The 23,780-nt window shown below is 46.1% G+C and overlaps 1 protein-coding gene across 7 annotated transcripts; it reads left to right on the top strand.

Moving 5' to 3' along the window:
* Positions 1-1,065: 1,065 nt before the first annotated feature.
* NR1I3 (nuclear receptor subfamily 1 group I member 3) lies at positions 1,066-23,696 on the top strand. Of its 7 annotated transcripts, none has more exons than XM_058160545.1 (9): positions 1,066-1,317; positions 10,967-11,137; positions 12,163-12,293; positions 14,767-14,963; positions 16,587-16,792; positions 17,824-17,969; positions 21,024-21,140; positions 21,692-21,797; positions 22,736-23,696. In XM_058160545.1, the coding sequence occupies exons 2-9, from the start codon at positions 10,986-10,988 to the stop codon at positions 22,872-22,874; spliced, it is 1,194 nt and encodes a 397-aa protein (XP_058016528.1). In that variant the 5' UTR covers positions 1,066-1,317; positions 10,967-10,985; the 3' UTR covers positions 22,875-23,696. The 7 variants fall into 7 exon arrangements, with proteins under 7 accessions (XP_058016528.1, XP_058016529.1, XP_058016525.1 ...); XM_058160546.1 differs by lacking the exon at positions 1,066-1,317 and adding an exon at positions 3,250-3,362; XM_058160542.1 differs by lacking the exon at positions 1,066-1,317 and adding an exon at positions 3,871-4,101.
* The last annotated feature ends 84 nt before the right edge of the window (positions 23,697-23,780 follow it).

Genomic DNA, 23,780 nt, shown 5'->3' with positions numbered 1-23,780 from the left:
AAAGTTAAAAAAAAAATTGGCCACACCCACCCAGTCACATGACACCCCCCCACCAAGCCACGCCCACAGAACCGGTAGTAACAAATTTTACATTTCCCCCCTGAGGTAAGGCCTCGACTTACAACAGTTCACTTAGTGACGGTTCTAAGTTACGACGACACCGACAAGAGCTACTTATGACCATTTTTCACACTTAGCAACCATTGCAGCGTCCTGGCGGACTCCGTGACCACAATTCACACGCTTGGCAAGTGATTCATATTTATGACGGTCGCAGCGTCCTGGGGTCATGCAAAGTCAGTGGGGAAAAGCCACTTAACAACCGCATTACTCACTTAATGACTGCAGTGATTCACTTAACAACAGTGGCAAGAAAGGTCCCTAAAACGGGGCAAAACTCGCTCAACAACTGTCTCGCTTAGCGACTGACGTTTTGGGCTCAACTATGGCCGTAAGTCGAGGACTACCCACAGCTTGGAAACAATGAGGAGGCTCATTCCTCCCTCCTCCCAGCCTACCTCACAGGGACGTTGTACAGGACCATAGAGATCCGCATTCATTCCTGTATACAGGTAGTCCTCGACTTAACAAAAACTCATACAGTGACCATTCAAAGTTACAACAGCACCGAAGAAAGGAACTTACGACCGTTTTTTTCACACTTATGACCTTGGCAGGGTTCCCCGGGGTCGCGTGGATCAAAATTCAAGACGCTTTGGCAACTGACTCGCATTTATGACGGTCGCAGGATTCCGGGGTCAGGTGATCCTCTTTTGGCGACCTTCTGGCAAGCCAAGTCCGGGTGGGGGGGAGCCAGCGATTCACTTAACAAATGGAGCCAGAGAAGTCGTAAAATAGGACAACAACACTCCCTTAACAAACGTTTCACCGAGCGACATAAATTTGTGGTCGTAACCCGAGGACTACCTGTTTACATTTATTTAAACCCCTCTCGACTCAGTCCTTAACCCAGCAAGTTATTTTCTTCTCCAGATTCGTCAACAGCTCGGAGTTGATCCAACTGTAGGCTGTGAGTTTTCTCATTCGCCCGTCGGGAGCCAAACGGGTTTAACTTCATTCCGGGAGGATTGCAAGAATCATTAAGGGGACTCTGGACCCAGTGAGGCCCAGGATAAGTACCTGCCGGTGACCCTGGAAAGCCGTGTGTGTGGGGATCCCCGGGAGTTGCTGAACAGAGTCCCCAAATTTTGCTGCTTCTCTTTGGCCTTAAAGGGAGTTTGGCCCCCAGAACTGAAGTGGGGCACCAGCAACTGGCTTCGGGCTACGAAAATGTTGCTTCAGGCATCCAGGTGAGAGGTAAGTCGGCGCGAATGAAAACCCTGGGTGTCCATTTGTCTCTGTGTTATTGTGTTTGTGTGTGTATGAGAGAGAGAGAAAGAGAGAGAGATAGACAGACAGACAGAAATAGAGAGAGAGATAGATAGATATAAATATATATAGAGAGAAGATATATATATAGAGAGGGGGAGATAGATAGATATATATATAGATAGATAGATAGATAGATAGATAGATAGATAGATAGATAGATAGACAGAAAGAAAGAAATAGAGAGAAGAGATAAATATAAATATATATATATAGAATATAGAGAGGGGGGGGAGAGAAGATATAGATATAGAGAGAAAAGAGAGAGATAATGACAGATGATAGATAGGTAGATAGATACATAGAGATAGAGAGAGAGAGAGAGAGAGATAGATAGATAGATAGATAGATAGATAGATAGACAGAAAGAAAGAAAGAAATAGAGAGAAGAGATAAACATAAAAATATATATAGAGAATATATATATAGAAAGAGAGAGGGGTGGGGGAGCCAGCGATTCACTTAACAAATGGAGCCAGAGAAGTCGTAAAATAGGACAACAACACTCCCTTAACAAACGTTTCACCGAGCGACATAAATTTGTGGTCGTAACCCGAGGACTACCTGTTTACATTTATTTAAACCCCTCTCGACTCAGTCCTTAACCCAGCAAGTTATTTTCTCGTCCAGATTCGTCAACAACTCGGAGTTGATCCAACTGTAGGCTGTGAGTTTTCTCATTCGCCCGTCGGGAGTCAAACGGGTTTAACTTCATTCCGGGAGGATTGCAAGAACCATTAAGGGGACTCTGGACCCAGTGAGGCCCAGGATAAGTACCTGCCGGTGACCCTTGAAAGCCGTGTAGGGGGGGATCCCCGGGAGTTGCTGAACGGAGTCCCCAAATTTTGCTGCTTCTCTTTGGCCTTAAAGGGAGTTTGGCCCCAGAACTGAAGTGGGGCACCAGCAACTGGCTTCGGGCTACGAAAATGTTGCTTCAGGCATCCAGGTGAGAGGTAAGTCGGCGCGAATGAAAACCCTGGGTGTCCATTTGTCTCTGTGTTATTGTGTTTGTGTGTGTATGAGAGAGAGAGAAAGAGAAGAGAGAGAGAGATAGACAGACAGACAGAAATAGAGAGAAGAGATAGATAGATATAAATATATATATAGAGAAGATATATATAGAGAGGGGGGGGAGATAGATAGATAGATAGATAGATAGATAGATAGATAGATAGATAGATAGATAGATAGACAGAAAGAAAGAAAGAAATAGAGAGAAGAGATAAACATAAATATATATATAGAGAATATATATATAGAAAGAGAGAGGGGTGGGGGAGAGAAGATATAGATATAGAGAGAAAAGAGAGAGATAATGACATGATAGATAGGTAGATAGATACATAGAGATAGAGAGAGAGAGAGAGAGAGAGAGAGAGAGAGATAATGATAGATAGAGATAGATAGATGATAGACAGACAGACAGACAGACACACACTGGTTGGTAGATAGACAGACAGACAGACAGAGACAGAGAATTTTTTAATCTTCACACTATTTTGTTGATTCGGTGAAAATATGAACTCCCGTTACTCCGCGACTTACAACCGACTTACAAACAGACTGTTGTCAAGTCGAGGAATCCCTGTTCCTTTCCCCAGTGTCCGTCGCAACTCTAAACAAACGTCCGTCAGTCGAGGACCGCCTTGCGATCTTGGTCCGAAGGAAGCTTGGCATCCGCGCCGTTGCGTTCGGGCGACCCCACCAGCCCTCCTTCTCGCCTCTCCAGCTGGGTCCCTTTTCCTTTCCCTTCCCTTCCCTCCCCGCCAACCTTCACCCGTGGGCCAGCTGGCACCTTCTCTCCCGCTTGCTCATGGGTTCAAAGTACACCCGTATCCTCCCTTATCGAAAGGAAATTAGTCTGGATCTTTTTCTCTTTCCACCCCACTCCAACTTCGGAGATTTCCAAGTCTGTGGGGAAAATAACCAGGAGGGTTGCAGGTGTTGGGAAAGACCAAGAACTTCCCACCAAGGTATGTCTTAAGTGGCACAGCTCAAGCAGGTAAGGGAAGCCAAGACGAGTTGAGAGAAAGGATCGCCTTGTACCACAACAATTCTACGGGTGGCTGGAAAAAAAAAACAAATCAGATCCATGCTAGATTTCACCTCTGAAGCAAAAACGTCGATCAGAATTTCTGGATTTAATTGATGGCATATAGAATAACAGATTTGGAAAGGGACCTTGGAGGTCTTCTAGTCCAACCCCCTGCTTAGGCAGGAAACCCTATCCCACTTTAGACAAATGATAATCAATCAGTTTCATTATGAGCCTTAGCTTTCCTCACTTCATCTTTGCAGGCTCGGGCTGTTGCTGATATTCTGATATTTACCCTTGTCCGTTTTGTCTTTCAATTTGTCAGGAGTTCTTTATGGAGCCACACTGGTTTCTTCTCCAGATTCGTCAACAGCTCGGAGTTGATCCAACTGTAGGCTGTGAGTTTTCTCATTCGCCCGTCGGGAGCCAAACGGGTTTAACTTCATTCCGGGAGGATTGCAAGAATCATTAAGGGGACTCTGGACCCAGTGAGGCCCAGGATAAGTACCTGCCGGTGACCCTTGAAAGCCGTGTAGGGGGGGATCCCCGGGAGTTGCTGAACGGAGTCCCCAAATTTTGCTGCTTCTCTTTGGCCTTAAAGGGAGTTTGGCCCCAGAACTGAAGTGGGGCACCAGCAACTGGCTTCGGGCTACGAAAATGTTGCTTCAGGCATCCAGGTGAGAGGTAAGTCGGCGCGAATGAAAACCCTGGGTGTCCATTTGTCTCTGTGTTATTGTGTTTGTGTGTGTATGAGAGAGAGAGAAAGAGAAGAGAGAGAGAGATAGACAGACAGACAGAAATAGAGAGAAGAGATAGATATAAATATATATAGAGAGAGAGATAGATAGATATAAATATATATAGAGAGGGGGAGATAGATAGAGAGATAGATAGATAGATAGATAGATAGATAGATAGATAGATAGACAGACAGACAGACAGACAGAAATAGAGAAGAGATAGATAGATAGAGATAGATAGATAGATATAAATATATATAGAATATAGAGAGGGGGAGATAGATAGATATAAATATATATAGAGAGAGAGAGAGATAATGATAGATGATAGATAGGTAGATAGATACATAGAGATAGAGAGAGAGAGAGAGAGAGATAGATAGATAGATAGATAGATAGATAGATAGATAGATAGATAGATAGACAGAAAGAAAGAAAGAAATAGAGAGAAGAGATAAACATAAATATATATAGAGAGAATATATATATAGAAAGAGAGAGAGAGATAATGACATGATAGATAGGTAGATAGATACATAGAGATAGATAGATAGATAGATAGATAGATAGATAGATAGATAGATAGAGAGAGAGAGAGAGAGAGAGAGAGAGAGAGATAATGATAGATAGAGATAGATAGATGATAGACAGACAGACAGACAGACACACACTGGTTGGTAGATAGACAGACAGACAGACAGAGAATTTTTTAATCTTCACACTATTTTGTTGATTCGGTGAAAATATGAACTCCCGTTACTCCGCGACTTACAACCGACTTACAAACAGACTGTTGTCAAGTCGAGGAATCCCTGTTCCTTTCCCCAGTGCCCGTCGCAACTCTAAACAAACGGCCGTCAGTCGAGGACCGCCTTGCAATCTTAGTCCGAAGGAAGCTTGGCATCCGCGCCGTTGCGTTCGGGCGACCCCACCAGCCCTCCTTCTCGCCTCTCCAGCTGGGTCCCTTTTCCTTTCCCTTCCCTTCCCTCCCCGCCAACCTTCACCCATGGGCCAGCTGGCACCTTCTCTCCTGCTTGCTCATGGGTTCAAAGTACACCCGTATCCTCCCTTATCAAAAGGAAATTAGTCTGGATCTTTTTCTCTTTCCACCCCCCTCCAACTTCGGAGATTTCCGAGTCTGTGGGGAAAATAACCAGGAGGATTTGCAGGTGTTGGGAAAGACCAAGAACTTCCCACCAAGGTATGTCTTAAGTGGTGCGGATCAAGCAGGTAAGGGAAGCCAAGACGAGTTGAGAGAAAGGATCGCCTTGTCCCACAACAATTCTACGGGTGGCTGGAAAAAAAAAACAAATCAGATCCATGCTAGATTTCACCTCTGAAGCAAAAACGTCGATCAGAATTTCTGGATTTAACTGATGGCATATAGAATAACAGATTTGGAAAGGGACCTTGGAGGTCTTCTAGTCCAACCCCCTGCTTAGGCAGGAAACCCTATCCCACTTTAGACAAATGGTAATCAATCAGTTTCATTATGAGCCTTAGCTTTCCTCACTTCATCTTTGCAGGCTCGGGGCTATTTGCTGATATTCTGATATTTACCCTTGTCCGTTTTGTCTTTCAATTTGTCAGGGAGTTCTTTATGGAGCCACACTGGTTTCGTTCTCAGAGTTGTTTTTTTTCCTTCTTCTTCTTCCTTGGTATTGTGCTAGACTGGGTTTTTATAATCTGATTTTTCAAAAAAAAAAAGAATTCCCAAACTTCTTGAGTTGTTTTCCCCTTGAGGATTCTCATCCATGGAATCCTTCCCAAACTCTCTCGCTTAAGTGTATCGAAATGAGCTCTTTTAAAGTCCAAGACTCTAGTTCGACTTCATTCGATTGCTTGTGCTTGCACAATGTTGAATCCCAAATATTGCATGATCACTCCCTACCCCACCCCCAAGGTTCCTGTAGCGTCAACACCTTCTATCATTTCATCTTTTGTGGGTGGGGGGTAAAGGATTGGCGATGGGTTCCCACCAGTAGTGGGTTTCAATTTCGTTCACTACTGGTTTGCTTGTGGGCGCGCGCGCATGCGTGCAACCCTTCTGTGTATGCACAGAGATGTCCCGGCGGGTGGACGAAGCCTCCCTCCGCTGCCGCTACCAGTTCGTCCACTGGTTCCCACGTTAGATTCGAACTGGAGTTTATTGATAGTCTTTCTGCTTGTCGTGTCCCACTCCTCCGCTGACGGCCGGGTCAGGGAAATCCGAATCAGGCGTGCCTCTGCAGCTCTGCCAAAGTCCTAGCAAAGTCCTCAAGGCAGGCAGGAGACCAGAAAGTGACTTCAGCAAGATATGTTTAGACTTTGCCTGTCTCAGAGAATGCCAGAAAGCAGATCCTTTATATAGGCCATGGGGTGTGGCTCCATGACTCAGCACTTATCCAGGCCTGCCCCTCCCTTCCTTCTGTTGCCTCCGCCTATCGAGTCTTCTGACGCAAGGGTCACTCCAGTCTGCAGCTGTTGGCAATTGACCTCCCTCAGGCTCACATGCTGGAGGAGGGGGAGGGGTCTAGTTGCTCCGTTTGCCTGGGCATGGAACCAGGGCTGGGGCCGGGAGGCATACTAGGACATTCCTCCGTGTTCGGAAGCAGATAAGAAGGCCCCGGCTGTGGTGAGATTGGGCGAGACACAACACTGCTTTCCAATCATGTAATCCTTGTAGCAACCAATAAACCTTTTGAAAAAACAAACAAATAAATCACCATTATCTTTCTGGTCAAAGACAAACTTCGGCGCACAGTTCGCCCTCAACTTACGACCTCCCCAAATTTTCTGCGATCTTTCGTGCCAGCGTTGTTCAGCGAATCACCGACGTCGTTAAGTCATACGGTTGTTAAAGTGAATCTGCCTTTCCTGTTGAATTGGCTTTTCAGAAGGTCGTAAAAGGGGAATCACGCGATCTGGAGGACACAGCAACGGCCATAAATAGGAACCCCCTGAAATTTTGATCCCCTGTCAATGGGGATCATTGGAAAGGCCGTAAGTGTGAAATGTGGTCGTAAGTCACTTGTTTAGCACCGCTGTAACTTTGAACGGTCATAAAATGAACTGTTGTAAGTCGAGAACTACCAGTATTTGCTGGTGTTTTGTCGTTTGTGATGTATAGGTAGTCCTCGACTTACAATAGCACTGAAAAAAAGTGACTCACGACCGTTTTTCGCTCTTACGTCGCAGCAGCCCCATGCTCACCTGATTTCAACCAGATCACTTGGCAACTGAGTCATATTTACGACGGTCGCAGCAATCCTGGAGATCCACGATCCCCTTTTGGGACCTTCCGACGAGCCTAATCAACGGGGGAGCCAGATTCACTTAACAACCGTGTTCCTAACTTCACAACGACGGCGATCATCCGCTTAACGACGGCGGCCAGAAAGGTGGTTAAAAATGGGACCACCTTCATTTCGACCAACGTCTCGCTTAGCCACGGAAACCCTGGGCTCCCACGGGTGTCGTAAGTCGAGGACTGCTTGTGTAACACATCCATTAGGATAATGGGTTTTTGTCTTACGCAACCACGTGAAATCAACAGCTGCCAGTTCTTTAGCTGACTTTCCTTCGCCGGGCTTCGCTTCCAACAATATTCAGTGTCGCAATCCATTGGCGTAGTATCGGTGCGGGTCAGAACAACGCGACGTTTTGCAATCCGCCGATGGAAAATAGGATAAGGCAACCGTCAACAGTTGTTGTGGTTGGTTGCACACTCAGCCAGATTTGTTTTCTTTTAAAAACAGCATTTTTATTATTTATTTATTTATTTATTTTATCACATTTATATACCGCCCTATCTCCCTAGGGACTCAGGGCGGTTCACAGGCAAGTAAAAAAGTACATATAAATACAAACTAAAATAACAGTTAAAAAACTTATTCTACATGGCCGAATTATTAAAAAGCAATATAAATAATAAAACCCATTAAAAACCAGTATAAATTTAAAATCTAATCCAGTCCTGCAGATGAATAAGTGTGTTTTAAGCTCATGACGGAAGGTTGGAGGGAGGGAGAGAGAGAGTAGAGTAGAATAGGAATACGGGAGGGAGAGAGAGAGAGAGGGAGGGAGGAGAGAGAGAAGAGAAAGTAGAGTAGAGTAGAGTAGAATAGAATGATAGACAATGGGAAGGGAAGGAAGCGAAACATGACTTCCACTCTACCTTCTATCAAATAATTACATATTATTCTTCCCTATTCCTCTTTTGATCTTTTTAATCCCCAAATCCATAAGTCATCGATTCAGTCTTCTTTCAACAAAAGCTCACTTAAGGCTTTTGGTCTTTTAAAAGAAAGCCTTTCTCATTTTTTTCCTCACACTTTCTCTCTCTGCTCTGTCTCTTTCTCTGTGTCTCTCTTTCTCCTTCCTCCTTTCTTTCTTTTTTCTCTCCCTCCCAACCTTTGCTGGGTGTTTTTCTTCCCTGCCAGGTTGCATAACTCTTGTCCTTTTACACACCCACGAATGAGCAATCAAAAGGAGGAGTTGAGCTTGACATTTGCCCAGGTGCTAACAGCCTTAAGCACAACAACTTTGCACACTCGGCTTGGCTCAAACAAGGTTGGGGGAGTTGATTGTTCGCTACTTTTTCTTCTCGCTTCCTTTTTATCTAAGCATTTTACTGCCGGCAAGCAGGTCCTCCCTTGGAACTAGAAGGTGGCGTTTGTGGGACCTAACATGGACCTAAGGCAGGAAGTAGGTTTTGGCTAAGCAAGGACTAACCTAGAGTTCTGCGTCCGATCTTGGTAAAATTTATGCTGGTGGTGGAACTGGGTTTTTTCCCAATCTTTGGACTGGATCAGTCCTTACGTGATGAGCCACCCAGGGTCGCTTAGATGAGATGGGTGACCATGTAAATCAAATTAATATGAAATATGGAATGGAATGAGAATAGAGTAGAATAGAATGATAGACAATGGGAAGGAAGGAAGCGAAACATGACTTCCACTCTACCTTCTATCATTTCCTCCTCCTTCTTTCTCTCTCCCTCTTCTCTCTCTCTCTTCTCTCTGTCTCTGTTTCTTTCTGTCTCTCTTTCTCTGTGTCTCTCTTTTTCTTTCTCTCTTTCTTCTTCCCTCCCTCCCTTCCTCCTTTCTTTCTTTTTCTTTCTTTTTTTTCTCTCTCTCTTTTTCTCTCACACTTTCTCTCTCTGCTCTGTCTCTTCTCTTTCTTTCTTTCTCCTTCCCTCCCTCTTTTCTTTCTTCTTTTTTCGTTTTTTCCTCACACTTTCTCTCTCCTCTCTCTCTCTTTCTCCTTCCCTCCCTCCCCCTTCCTTCCTTTCTTCCTTCTTTCTCTTTCTTTCTTTCTTTCCTTCCTTCCTTCCTTCCTTCCTTCCTTCCTTTCTTTCTTTCTTTCTTTTTTCTCTCCCTCCCAACCTTTGCTGGGTGTTTTTCTTCCCTGCCAGGTTGCATAACTCTTGTCCTTTTACACACCCACGAATGAGCAATCAAAAGGAGGAGTTGAGCTTGACATTTGCCCAGGTGCTAACAGCCTTAAGCACAACAACTTTGCACACTCGGCTTGGCTCAAACAAGGTTAGGGAGTTGATTGTTCGCTACTTTTTCTTCTCGCTTCCTTTTTATCTAAGTATTTTACTGCTGGCAAGGGGGTCCTCCCTTGGAACTGGAAGGTGGCGTGTGAGGGACCTAACATGGACCTATGATGGAAAGAGAGGCAGGAAGTAGGTTTTGGCTAAGCAAGGACTAACCTAGAGTTCTGCGTCCGATCTTGGTAAAAGTTTTGCTAATGGTGGAACTGGGTTTTTCCCCAATCTTTGGACTGGCTCAGTCCTTACGTGATGAGCCACCCAGGGTCGCTTAGATGAGATGGGTGACCATGTAAATCAAATTAATATGAAATATGGAATGGAATGAGAATAGAGTAGAATAGGAATACGGGGAGGGGAGAAGAGAAGAGAAGAGAAGAGAAGAGAAGAGAAGAGAAGAGAAGAGAAGAGAAGAGAAGAGAAGAGGAGAAAGTAGAGTAGAATGATAGACAATGGGAAGGGAAGGGAAGGGAAGGGAAGGGGGAGAGGAGAGGAGAGGAGAGGAGAGGAGAGAAGAGAAGAGAAGAGAAGAGAAGAATAGAATAGAATGATAGACAATGGGAAGGGAAGGGAAGTGGGAGAGGAGAGGAGAGGAGAGGAGAGAGAGAGAGAAACGACAGTAGAGTAGAGTAGAGTAGAGTAGAGTAGAGTAGAGTAGAGTAGAATAGAGTAGAATAGAATGATCAACAATAGGGGAGGGGAAGGGAAGGGAAGGGAAGGGGAAGAGAAAGAATAGAATAGAATAGAGCAGAGTAGAGTAGAGTAGAGTAGAATAGAATAGAACAGAATAGAATAGAATAGAATAGAATATAATAGAATAGAATAGAATAGAATAGAATGATAGACAATAGGGGAGGGGAAGGGAAGGGAAGGGAAGTAGGAGAGGAGAGAGAATAGAAAGAATATTATATTACAGTATAATAACATGTAGTATAGTATAATATAATAAATATAATAATATAGTACTAATGTAATGTAATGTAATGTATTATAACAACCTTCGAAAGGCAGGATGGTCCAATGATAAAAGATCCTAGCTCAAGATTGGGGAAAAACTGGGTTCAACATCTGGCTTTAGCCAGAGAAGCTGTGAGTTCGTTGTCGTTTGGTTTTGGTTTTCCATCTCTCGGCCAGCCTACCTCGCCGGGTTGTTGTGGGAGAAAACTACGGGAACCCCGGCCGTCCCCTTTGTCGGCCAAGCCAGCAAACCCCTTTAAAGGATCGAGAAAGAAGGCAGAAGATGCCAGTCTGTTAAATATCCCCTAGGAAACCGGCGCCTGGCACCATGGAGAATTCCTCGGATGGCGAAGGCAGGAACCCGTGGGGTGAACCCGACCTGGAAGTTGGGGAAGAGAAGACGTGTGCCGTGTGCGGAGACCGAGCCAGCGGCTACCACTTCCACGTCATGACCTGTGAAGGCTGCAAAGGGTTTTTCCGGTAGGCATGGATGGAGGCCTTTTCTTCCTCCCTCTCTCTCCCTCTCTCACACACACACACACACACACACTCTCAGCCACCATGAGGACTAGAGCCTTGCGGGGCCTGCTTATTTCAGGCCAGGCGTTCTCTCAGCAGAGGTTAGGGACCTGAGAAGGGAAAAGGTGCCTTCCTCCTCGCCCCTCGGGGGCTTTGCTGCCTTTTGAAAAGAGTATTTGTTTTTTTAGTTAGGATTTTTCCAACTAAAGTCTAACTTTAGTTTAGCATTTTTCGCCGTCCAGGAAAAAAACAGGTAGGATGAAAAAGAATAAAAGAAGAATGGAGAAAGGGAAGGGAAGGGAAGCAGGGAAGGAAGGAAGGAAGGAAGGAAGGAAGGAAGGAAGGAAGGAAGGAAGGAAGGAAGGAAGGAGGGGAGGGATAGGTGGGAGGGAGGGAGGGAGGGAAGGAAGGAAGGAACAAAGAAAAGAAGGTGGGAAAGAGGAAGAAGGAAGGAAGGAAGGAAGAAAGGAATGAAGAAATGAAGGAAAGAAAGAAAGAAGGAAGGAAGGAAGGAAGGAAGGAAGGAAAGAAGGAAGGTTGGAGGGAGGGAGAGAGGGAGGGAGAGAAGGAAGAAAGGAATGAACAAATGAAGGAAAGAAAGAAGGAAGGAAGGAAGGAAGGAAGGAAGGAAAGAAGGAAGGAAGGAAACGAAACATGACTTCCACTCTACCTTCTATCAAATAATTACATATTATTCTTCCCTATTCCTCTTTTGATCTTTTTTAATCCCCAAATCCATAAATCATCAATCCAGTCTTCTTTCAACAAAAGCTCACTTAAGGCTTTTGGTCTTTTAAAAGAAAGCCTTTCTCATTTTTTTTCCTCTAACCATTTTTGCAAACTCCGTCCATTCGGCAATCTCATCTTTGGCATCTAAAAGCAAGCTCAGATTCTAGTCCTCGTGGTTCTGGCCGGATGCAGGCAAAAGCACAAGTTTCTAGTCCTCATGACTCCCACTCCAGCTTCTTCCCCCCCTTGCCTTGCAGGAGGACAGTGCTGAAGGGCATCCAGTTCACTTGCCCCTTCACGCAGAGCTGCCCCATCACCAAAGCCAAGCGGAGACAATGCCAGGCTTGTCGGTACAAGAAATGCCTCGCGGTGGGCATGAGGAAGGACAGTAAGTGTGACGGGTCCAGGATCTATCTATCTATCTATCTATCTATCTATCTATCTATCTATCTATCTATCTATCTATCTATCTATCTTTCATCACTACTATCTATCTATCTTCTTCTCCCCTTGCCTTGCAGGAGGACAGTGCTGAAGGGCATCCAGTTCACTTGCCCCTTCACGCAGAGCTGCCCCATCACCAAAGCCAGCGGAGACAATGCCAGGCTTGTCGGTACAAGAAATGCCTCGCGGTGGGCATGAGGAAGGACAGTAAGTGTGACGGGTCCAGGATCTATCTATCTATCTATCTATCTATCTATCTATCTATCTATCTATCTATCTATCTATCTATCTATCTATCTATCTATCTCATCACTACTATCTATCTATCTATCTATCTATCTATCTATCTATCTATCTATCATCATCTATCTATCATCTATCTATCTATCTATCTATCTATCTATCTATCTATCTATCTATCTCTATCTATCATCATCTATCTTTCATCTATCTATCTATCTATCTATCTTTCATCACTACTATCTATCATCTATCTTTCATTATCACTATTATTTTTATCTATCTACTGTATTTATCTATCTATAATCACTATTATCTATCTATCTATCTATCTCTACCTTCCTTCCTTCTTTCTTTTTTCCTTTCTTCCTGCCTTCCTTCTTCCTTCCTTTTCTTTTTTCCTGTCTTTCTTTCTTTCCCTTCCTTCCTGTTTCCCTTTCTTTCTTTCTTTCTTTCTTTCTTTCTTTCTTTTTTTCTTTCTTTCTTTCTTTCTTTCTTTCTTTACCACTATCTTTTCCTTCCTCCCTCCCTCCCTTCTTCCTTTCTCTCTCTCTCTTTTTAATTTCTCATCTCTGTTTTCACTTGCTTTCCAATTCCCTTCCCTCCCTCCTTCCTTCCTCCTTCCCTCAAACAAAGAAAAGAGTTTTGGCTCCGAAAGCCTTCAAGGCTCTCTGGAGCTTCCAGCTGAAATCAGGATCCAGGCAGGGAGGGGCTGAATTTCTCTCTCCCCCCTCCCACCCCCGCAGGGCACAGAAGGGGGTGGGGGGTGGGGGGAAGGATAGAAACCAGGAGCGCATGATGGCAGCTGCAGCCACTGCAGGCGAGTGAGGACTGATGCATTGCAGCTTTGCCTTCTGACCCGCAATGCCCGGTCCTAGGCAGGTTGCGAGGCAGGGAAGCAGCTGGCAGGCGCAGCAGCTGGCGTCACATGCCAGGGCTGGGGGGGCTCCAGGGTGGCCTCTGAATAGCCATTTGGAATGGGGAGGGGAAGAGAGATGCTCGAAGCAAACCCCCCCCCAACCCCGACAGAGGTTGGCAGGGCAAAGTAATTTGAGCCAGGCCAGCTGGAGAGTTCTGGCCAACTTTTTGCCAGCAGGAAAAAGAGCAAAGTTGGAAACTAGCATGCTAAAAAAAAAGAGAAAAAGAAAGAAGCCAACTTAACATCTGCTTCCGATTGAAAAGGCTGCTGGCGGCGGCGACAGCAGCGGCTGGCATCGAACTAACCAGGGAGGCAGAAATAGGTCCGGGCTCTGGCTGCCTTGCTGGGGGTTCACAGTCCAGGCAGTCCTCCACTTACGACTAAAATTGGGGATGATGAGAAGGGAGGGAGGGAGGGAGGGAGAGAGGGAGGAAGGAAGGAAGGAAGGAAGGAAAGAAAAAAAGGAGGGAACCAAAGGGAGAAATAGAGAAGGAAGAAGGAAGGAAGGAAGGAAGGAAGGAAGGAAGGAAGGAAGGAAGGAAGGAAGGAAGGAGGAACCAAAGGAGAAATAGAGAAGGAAGAAGGAAGGAAGGAAGGAAGGAAGGAAGGAAGGAAGGAAGGAAGGAAAAAGGAGGGAACCAAGGGAGAAATAGAGAAGGAAGAAGGAAGGAGGAAGGAAGGAAGGAAGGAAAAAAAAGGAGGGAACCAAAGGGAGAAATAGAGAAGGAAGGAAGGAAGGAAGCAAGGAAAAAAAGAAGGAGGGAACCAAAGGGAGAAATAGAGAAGGAAGGAAGGAAGGAAGGAAGGATGGAAGATGGTTGTAATGGAGGGAGGAAGGAAGGAAGAAGGAAGGAAGGAAGAAAGGAAGGAAGGAAGGAAGGAAGGAAGGAAGGAAGGAAGGAAGGAAAGAAAAAAAGGAGGGAACCAAAGGGAGAAATAGAGAAGGAAGGAAGGAAGGAAGGAAGGAAGGAAGGGGGAAAAAAAGGAGGGAACCAAAGGGAGAAATAGAGAAGGAAGGAAGGAGGGAAGGAAGGAGGGAAGGAAGATGGATGTAATGGAGGGAGGAAGGAAGGAAGGAAGGAAGAAAAGGAGGGAAGCAAAGGGAGAAATAGAGAAGGAAGGAAGGAAGGACAAGGACCGATCATCCCTCTTTTCAGTAAATCCGAACCGTCACTAAAGAAATGGCCATAAGTCGAGGACGACCCACCAACCAGCATTTGAACCCTGATCGTCTTTTTTCCCCCCCGCCTTCTGCCAGTGATCATGTCGGAAGACGCCCTCTACGCCCGCCGAGCGCTGCGTAAACAGAAGATGCAGAAATCTCCCCCGATTCTTCCAGCCGAACTCCCGGACGATGGTGGCTTGTCTCCGGAGCAGGAACAGCTGATTGAGATCCTAACCGAAGCCCACAAGAAACACTTCGATTCCACTTTCTCCCAGTTCATCCACTACCAAGTGAGCCATTAAGAAGAGCCAATCTCCCATTTCCCCCCCCCCACCTTCCAACTCGGCTTTCCAGGGGTCTCTTCGCACAACTCTCTTAACCCAGGTCAGCCTGCCTTCGGTTGGGTTTTAAGAGAGCCCCAGATCTGGGAGATGAAACCAAAGTCGGGCCTGCCGATACTAACAGTCCTCGACTTAAGACCACAACGGAACCCCAAATTTCTATTGCTAAGTGACTTTGGCCCTGTTTTACCACGTTTCTGGATGCCGTCGTTAAGCGAATCACCACCGTTAAGTTAGCCGCACGGTTGGTAAGGGAATCCGGCTTCCCCATTGACTTGGCTGGTCCCAGGGTCACAAAAGGGGATCACATGACACACACACCCCGGGACACTGCAACGGTCTGTAACTACATACCAATTGCCAAATGGTGTCTGACTTTGGATTCGGGGACCATGGGGTGGTTGCAACGGTTGTAAGCGTGAAACTTGGTCCTGAGACACTTCTCTCAGTGCCATCGTAACTTCCAACGGTCACTAAATGAACCGTCGTAAGTCAAGGACTACCTGTGGATGTCATGGTGGTGAGTCTAAAGAGAACAGCAAGGAGGGAAGCGGTGATCTGTTGTCCTTCCATAATACAAAATAAAATAAAGTCATCTTCTTTTAACAAATGGTTAAAAGGTTTCTTTTTCCTGGCCAGATGCCTTTCCTGTCACCAATGCGGAGTTTTGTTCGGCAGATAATATTCTCATTGTGGCCAGAGAGAGAAATATCTGCCTCTACCTAGGATCGAACTCACAGCTTCCCGATTGTGTGGCGAGAGGCTCCACTTCTAGGCCACCGCACCGCTCCTCAAAATAAAATAAAGTATCATAACAAAAATACGATGCCATGATAAAATAAAATAAAAATCCCCAAATAAAATAAAACCTAAGACAAAAAGGCCCACGTGAAATCAAGTTTAAAAAAAAAATAAAAAATCAACATCAGATAAGATTTAAACCTCAGATTGGATGCTGCAAAAGAAGACATCATATAATTTTTTTTTAAAAAAAAAATACCAAACTAGAATATCAAAATGAAGCCATCAAAGAAAAAACAAAAATCAAAATAAAATATCCTATCGAGAATCGAGGACTTACATCCTGTAAGGAAGGATGGGGTTGTCCCAACTCCGGGAGAAGTTCTCACCCAGGGGTGGGCTTTAAAAATTTTAGCAGGGGGTTCTCTGCCCGGTTGCTGAGTAGGCGTGGCCTAGTCCACCTCCTGCACTGGGGGGCGGGGCTTTTTGCCCTCCCTGGGCTCTGGAGGCATTCCTTGAGCCTCTGGTAGGGCGAAAACGGCCTCCCCAGGCTCTGGAGGCCCTCTGGACTTCCAGTAGGCCCATTTTTCAGCCTCCCCGAGCCTCCGCGCGCACCCAGCACTTACCTGCATCCAAAATGGGCCGCGTGGGGACTCCTTTGAGAGGAGGGGAGGGGAGGGCGGAGCCAGCCAGGAGCGGGATTTGAGGGTTCTCTGAACTGCACAGAATCTTAGCTAGAGGTTCTCCCGAACCCCCAGCGGCCCAGCCCTGCTGGTCTCACTCACAGCAACAATCCTCGGTGAAGGCATCTGACCTAGCTTCTCTCCGCAGCCGCCGGTCCGTCTCTGCCTCCACAATCCGGACACCGGAGCTTCTCAGGACCCTTCCTTCCCTTCTCTGTATCTCCTGCCCTCCCACGAGGACCCTTCGGAGGAGGCCCTGCCCGACGTCTTCTCCCTCCTTCCCTTGTTTGCCGATCTCAGCACCTTCATGATCCAGCAGGTCATCCAGTTCGCCAAAGCCATCCCGACTTTTAGGTGAGTGGTGAGGATGGACCATCTCTCGGTCTTCAGTCTTCCAGGAGAATTCATTGTTCTAAGATTGGACAAACCTTTGTCTGAAAGGGTGTACAGGATGTCCTGCTTGAGCAGCGGGTTGGACTAGAAGACCTCTGAGGTCCCTTCCAGTCTATTCTGATTTTATTTATTTATTTATTCGAATTTTTATATACCGCCCTATCTCCCGAAGGACTCAGGGCGGTTCACAGCCAGATAAAAACATGCAAATAATACAGGTAAAAACAACAATTAAAAAACTTATTAATCAGGCCGAATTAAAAATATCACTAGAATAAAATAATATAAAACCCCATTAAAAACTAAATTAAAAACTAAAACCCTAGGCTAGCCCTGTGCAAATAAATAGATGTGTCTTAAGCTCGCGGCGAATTGATTGAACTGAGGTCTCTCCTGAACCCCTCTATGGTGGAGGCTAGCAGGAACAGTCCCAGCTAGTCCTTCACTTACAAGCGTCCGTTTAGGGACCGTTCGAAAGTCGCAAGGACGGTGGCTTCCAACCCATCCTCGCACTTACGACCGTTACAGCATCCTGACGGCCACGTGATCAGGTGCAACGGCAACGGGCTTGTGTTTATGACAGTTGTCGCCTTTGTGACCTTCCGACAAGGAAAGCCAATGGGGGAAACCAGATTTGCTTCATGACTCTGTGATTCACTTAATGACTGCAAGGATTCGCTTACCAAACCGTGGCCAATTGTAAAATTGGACCGGAGTCCCCTAACAACAGCTGTGCTTAGCCACAAAGATTCTGGTCCACGTTGCGGATGTACGTCAAGGGCTACCTGTCCAATCGACCCTTTCTGAAGGATCCACTGGATCCTAAACTAACCAGGATTCCCCCAGCAGGCTAAGCCATCCAAGGAAGCCACTCGCCAAAAGGGGGAAAATAAATCGAGTTACTCCCCACCCCAGGGGATCAAGTCGGATCTTCTTAAGAGCATCCGCACGACTTCTTGTCTCTTAAATCTTGGTCCTTCTCCCTCACTTAGAAATCTGCCCATGGATGACCAGATCTCCCTTCTAAAAGGAGCCACGCTGGAGATCTGTCAGATCCAGTTCAACACGGTGTTCAACGAGGAAACGAACGCTTGGAAATGTGGCTCGCACTGCTACACCATCCAAGATGGCGCCCTGGGTAGGTTGGTGTGTGTGTGTGTCTTTGGGGAAGAGAATTCATTGTGTGCCTCTTTCGGAATTCACAATTGTTGGGTATCACAACTGACACTCTCACTTGTAGTGGGGAGCTGTCCAGAACTGCTTCTACGTTCACCTTACGTCAGTGTTCCTCCGACTTGGCAATTTTTAGAGGTGTGGACTTCAATGCCCAGAATTCCCCAGCCAGCGGAATGTTAGGGAATTCTGGGAGTTGAGGTCCACCTGTCTTAAACCATATTTAGCTGGGGAATTCTGGGCATTGGTTTGCTATCTTAAAGCAAGCTGGCTAGGGAATTCTAGGAGTTGTAGTCCACCCATCTTAAACCGAGCTGGATGGGGGATTCTGGGAGTTGAAGTCCACCCATCTTAAAGCATATTTAGCTGGGGAATTCTGGGAATTGGTTCGCTATCTTAAAGCAAACTGGCTAGGGAATTCTGGGAGCTGTAGTCCACCCATCTTAAAGTATTCTGGATGGGGAATTCTGGGAGTTGAAGTCCACCCATCTTAAACCGAGCTGGATAGGGAATTCTGGGAGTTGAAGTCCATCCTTCTCTAAAGCATGCCAGCTGGGGAATTCTGGGAGTCGAAGTCCACTCCTTTTAAATCATGCAGGCTGGGGAATTCTGGGAGTTTAAACTAAGCTGGCTGGGGAATTCGGGGAGTTGAAGCCCACCCCTCTTAAAATTGCCAAGGTTCAGAAACACCCCCTACTACACAGTCACGTATGGTTCGCGGAACTATTTACATATGTGTGTGTGTGTGTGTGTAAGTCTTTGGTTATTCGGGTTTTCTCCCGCGTAAAATTGGAAGTGTCTTGGCGACGTTTCGACGAAGTCTCATTCGTCATCTTCAGGCTTCAGCTTCGTGCTTATGAGAGCAAAAACCTCAGAAAACATATATATATATATATATGTAGGTCTTTGGTTATTCGGGTTTTTTCCCGCGTAAAATTGGAAGTGTCTTGGCGACGTTTCGACAGAGTCTCATTCGTCATCTTCAGGCTTCAGCTTCGTGCTTCTGGGAGCTCAGAAAACAAATATATATATATATATATATATAGGTCTTTGGTTGTTCGGGTTTTCTCCCGTGTAAAATTGGAAGTGTCTTGGCGACGTTTCGACGAAGTCTCATTCGTCATCTTCAGGCTTCAGCTTCGTGCTTCTGGGAGCAATTTTACACGGGAGAAAACCCAACAACCAAAGACCTATATACAAACTCCGTGAAAACCTCAGAAAACATATATATATATATATATATATATATATATATATATATATATATATATATATATATATATATATATATATATATATTCCGAGAAAGGAAATGAAACCGAGAAGAAGACGGACATGAAAGATGAACCGAACAGCCCAGAGCAAATATATATTCCATTACATACGAGAAATTTTTCGCTGACGTTTTTAAACAGCCGAGGAACCTAGCTTGCATAAAACCATATCGATCAGATTTCCCAGTCCTCCGACCGGGAGGTCGAGCCAGCCAAACGCGCCCATCAACCATCCTAGATTATAAATATCGTGATTATTTCGGCTGCCGACAACACCCCCACCCCCTCGGTTCTCCCGTAGGCACCCATCAAGTTTAATCCCTAAATTTACGGGTCGGTAATGCAGAACAAAGTTCAAAACTCCCTGATCTTTGGCACAGTAGATTAAGCAAGGTAGAGATTGCAGAAGAAAACAGGGGAATGATTAATTTATACGCTGCGGTATTAAAAAAGGCCTCACTCACCCCGTCTGATTGAAAAGAAGCTTGGCCGGTTTCGTGACTCAAACCGAGAGGTTACAAAACCCAGCTTTGCGAGCTGCATAAATAAACAAACTAGGATTGGTGGCTACGTTAGGGGAAGCCCCTCTACCCACCATTACTGAGCGAATGCTGCTAATGGCGACGGGGAAATGAATTTTCGATGAATTAAAATTGAGAAATCTGCTTCGGGTTAGTTCAGGACAGGTCAGACAGGGTATCTAATTGGGCAAAACTCAAGGCTATCCGATAGGGTTGTGGCCTTGATGGGTAATCCTCAACGTACGACGATTTCCGGCATTGGAAAAAAAGCGACTTTGGATGGTTTTTCACACTTTTACAACGGAAATGGAATCACTGGGCAGCCGTCCTGTATTTACGACGGTTGTAATGTCCCCGGAGTCATGTGATCGCCACTTGCGGCCTTCCCAGCCGCCGTCCGACAAAAAAGATTCGCGCTTAATGACCGTGTGGGATTGCGCTCAAGTCAGCTTGCTGAAACACCGTCCTGCTTAGCAACAGAAATCTCACTTTGGCTTGTGGTCGTAAGGCGAGAACCGCCGCACCCATATGTAATCTATTTCATTCTAGGTTCCCATTGGTAGAAAAACTGACTGAGAAAAGAGTAGTTTAGAACAGGGGTCTCCAACCTTGGCAACTTTAAGCCTGGAAGACTTCAACTCCCAAGAGCCTTCGGGACCAACGAGGCGGCTGGGACTTGTAGTTCGGCGACAGGAGGTTCCTCCCCCAAAAAAACCTGGCGTCTCAACCGTGTCTGTTTCACAAAGCGGCTTGCTATTCTCTCCCCCCCCCTCGTCCTCGGGATCCCTTTGCGGGGATTAATATTAAAAGCATTGGATTAATTAAGACATCGGAGGATAAACGATGCTGAACATCTGGCTTGTTGGGTTGTTGTTGGGTTTTGGTTTTCTTTTTTATTTTTTTTCCTCCCCGAGTCCAGATAGATAGAACAAGCTGTAATTAATCTCGGGGAAGAGATTAAACAGCCATGGAGCCAGGCATGGAAAAAAGATTATGGAGATTTCCCCCTGGGAAGGCAGTGTCTGTGTTTATATGTGTATGTGTGTGTTTCACAAGTGCGACAAATTGGAGCCACCTTGGGTTGTGTGACAGCACCCTCCTGTGATCAAACAGGGGTATTTATTGATCCGAGGAAGGAAAGTAAAACCAGATTAAATTCCAGATCTCTGATTCTCCCCTTTTTCCCTTTTCTTTTTTTTTTAAAAAAAAAAATTTCTCCCCAAGCTGGATTCCAACAGATTTATTTAGAGCCGCTGCTGAAATTTCACATCAGTTTGAAGAAACTGAGGCTCCACGAAGCCGAGTACGTTTTGCTCCAAGCTCTGGTGTTGTTCTATCCAGGTGAGTGACACCCCCCCCCCCGTTCGTGAGAAGGGGGGTGGGTGGGCTCTATCTATCGCACCTCCCCAACATTCAGGGGAGATGGAGATTCCTGCTCTGGGTTGAAGGGGGTCAGACTAGATGACCCCTAGGGTCCCTTTCCAGGATCCTACACTAGGGTCCTATCCATTGAAATTCCCGCCCTTGTCCGGGGTGGGGGTGGGGGGTTGGACTGGATGACCTCTTGAGGTCGTTTCCAATTTTTCTGTTCTAGGATTCTCTACATTGGCTAGGGGGTTGGACTGGATGACCTCTAAAGATCCTTCCAGTCTGTTGAGTTCTATACACTGGATCCCTGTCTTGGCCAGGGAGGGTGGACTAGAGGACCTCTAAGGCCCCTTCCAAACCTTTCACCTTCTGAGCCTGAATCCTAACGAGCCCAGGACAGCTTCAGCTGCCCTTTCCTTTTCCTTTGCCCCATTTCGCTTCATCGGGGGGGGGGGGATCCCCCTCTCCTCCTCCCAGCCCCCCTCCTCTTCTTCCTCCGCACCCACAAACCTCTCCCTTCGTAGACCACATGGACGTGACCCAACGGGAGGAGATCGATCGGACGCAAGAGAAGATTGCCCTCACCTTGAAGAAATATATCGATCACCGGCACCCAGGGCCTGAAGGCAGGTAAGAATCTTGGAAGTCCATCCCTATTAAATCACGCTGGCTGGGGAATTCTGGGAGTTGAAGTCCACCCATCTTAAAGCATGATTGCGGGAGGATTCTGGGAGTTGAAGTCCACCCATCTTAAAGCACGCTGGCTGGGGAATTCTGGGAGTTGAAGTCCAGCCATCTTAAAGCAGGCTGGCTGGGGAATTCTGGGAGTTGAAGTCCAGCCATCTTAAAACTGGCTGGCTGGGGAATTCTGGGAGTTGAAGTCCACCCATCTTAAAGCACGCTGGCTGGGGAATTCTGGGAGTTGAAGTCCACCCATCTTAAAGCACGCTGGCTGGGGAATTCTGGGAGTTGAAGTCCAGCCATCTTAAAGCAGGCTGGCTGGGGAATTCTGGGAGTTGAAGTCCACCCATCTTAAAGCAGGCTGGCTCAAAGTCAAAATGGCTTGAAGTGAAATATTTTTAAAGGGATTCCCGAATGACAAATAGTCCTCGACTTACGACCACAATCAACACCAGAATTTCCGGCAGGCGATAAGCGAGTCACGCTGGATTCCGCAGCCTTGTTTTACCTCAGCTATTAAGCAAATCGCTGTCATTAATCTGTCGAATCACACGGTCGTTAAGTGAATCCAGCTTCCCCCCCATTGACTTGACTTTGCCAGCCAGTTTCCCACAAGCGAAGTCAAGCGGGGGGAGAGAGAGAGAGGGAACCCGGATTCGCTTAACGACGGGATTCGCTTCAGGACAGCGGCGATTGCCTTAAAACCGCTGCGGAGAAACAAAGGGGCGAAATTTACTTTTAACCACCGCCTGGCTTGGAAACGTTGGCCTCGATTGCCGTCGTAAGTCGAGGACTCCCTGGAATTAGGGAGGAAGGAGGAAGAAAGACGGAACAAATTGGATCGATGGGTCTTTTAATCTTCTTTTTTCCTTCTAAAAAAAAAAAAGGTTTCTCTATGCGAAACTTCTCCTGCTGTTGACCGAGCTTCGGACGCTAAAAGTGGAAAACACACGTCAGATCCTTCATATCGACGACAGCCAAAACCTTTCTTCCTTGACCCCGCTCCTCTCCGAAATCATCAGCTAAAAACTCAGCTAGAGGAGAAATCCCTGCTTTGCAAATATGCACGTGGTCCTTGACTTACGAACGGTTCGTTTAGTGACCGTCCCGAGTTGCGACGGCACCAGAAAAAAAAAAAATCGGGGAAACAGGGTAATTGCCATATATATATATATATAATTTTTTTCCCTATCTTGTTTTCTGCCGAAAAATCCCTCAGTGGCACCTCCTGGCTGTGTTCTTTTTTTTTTTATTCTTTTCTTTTGGGTCTGGGGGAGTTCCCTGCTCTGGTGCCCACTTGTCTTCTCTTCCTCCAGCATTAAGTACAGATAATCCCCAATTTACAACAGTTCGTTTAGTGACTGTTCAAAGTTACGACAGGACTGGAAATAGCGACTTACGGCTTCACACTTAACAATCGTCGTGCCATCAAAATTCAGAGACGCTCGTCAACTGACTCGTATTTACGACGGTTACAGTATCCCCCGGGGGGGGTCACGCGATCCCCTTTGGTGGCCTTTCTGCCGAGCCACCCGGGGTCCCTAACGGGACAGCGGCGGCGATTCACTTAACGACGGTGGCCAGAAAGGCCGCACAACGGGGCGAAACTCACCTCAACAACGTCTCGCTTCAGCGACGTCCATTTGGGGCTCCGTTGTGGTCGTTAAATCGAGGACTACCTGTAGAAGGCAATCTCGGACTGAATTCCAGCGGACAGACGCTTCTCTGCACATTTTGGGGTTTGGGAATTTTACTATTTTGCTAATTTTAACAACGCAACGAGGAAGCCGATTCTTTCCCCCTGGTTCTTTTCAATGGTAGCAATTAATGCAATAAAAACACTGTTTATTTTTCCAGATTGGTTTTTCATCTTTGGTGGGTTCGCGCAAAAGCTTTTCCTGCAAGTTTATCCAATATTTTCTTTTTTATCAA

The sequence above is a fragment of the Ahaetulla prasina genome, chromosome 17 (genome assembly GCF_028640845.1).
Source record: "Ahaetulla prasina isolate Xishuangbanna chromosome 17, ASM2864084v1, whole genome shotgun sequence".
NCBI lineage: Eukaryota > Metazoa > Chordata > Lepidosauria > Squamata > Colubridae > Ahaetulla > Ahaetulla prasina.
The sequence above is the reverse complement of the archived record's forward strand: the minus strand, read 5'-3'. Positions and strand labels throughout refer to the sequence as shown.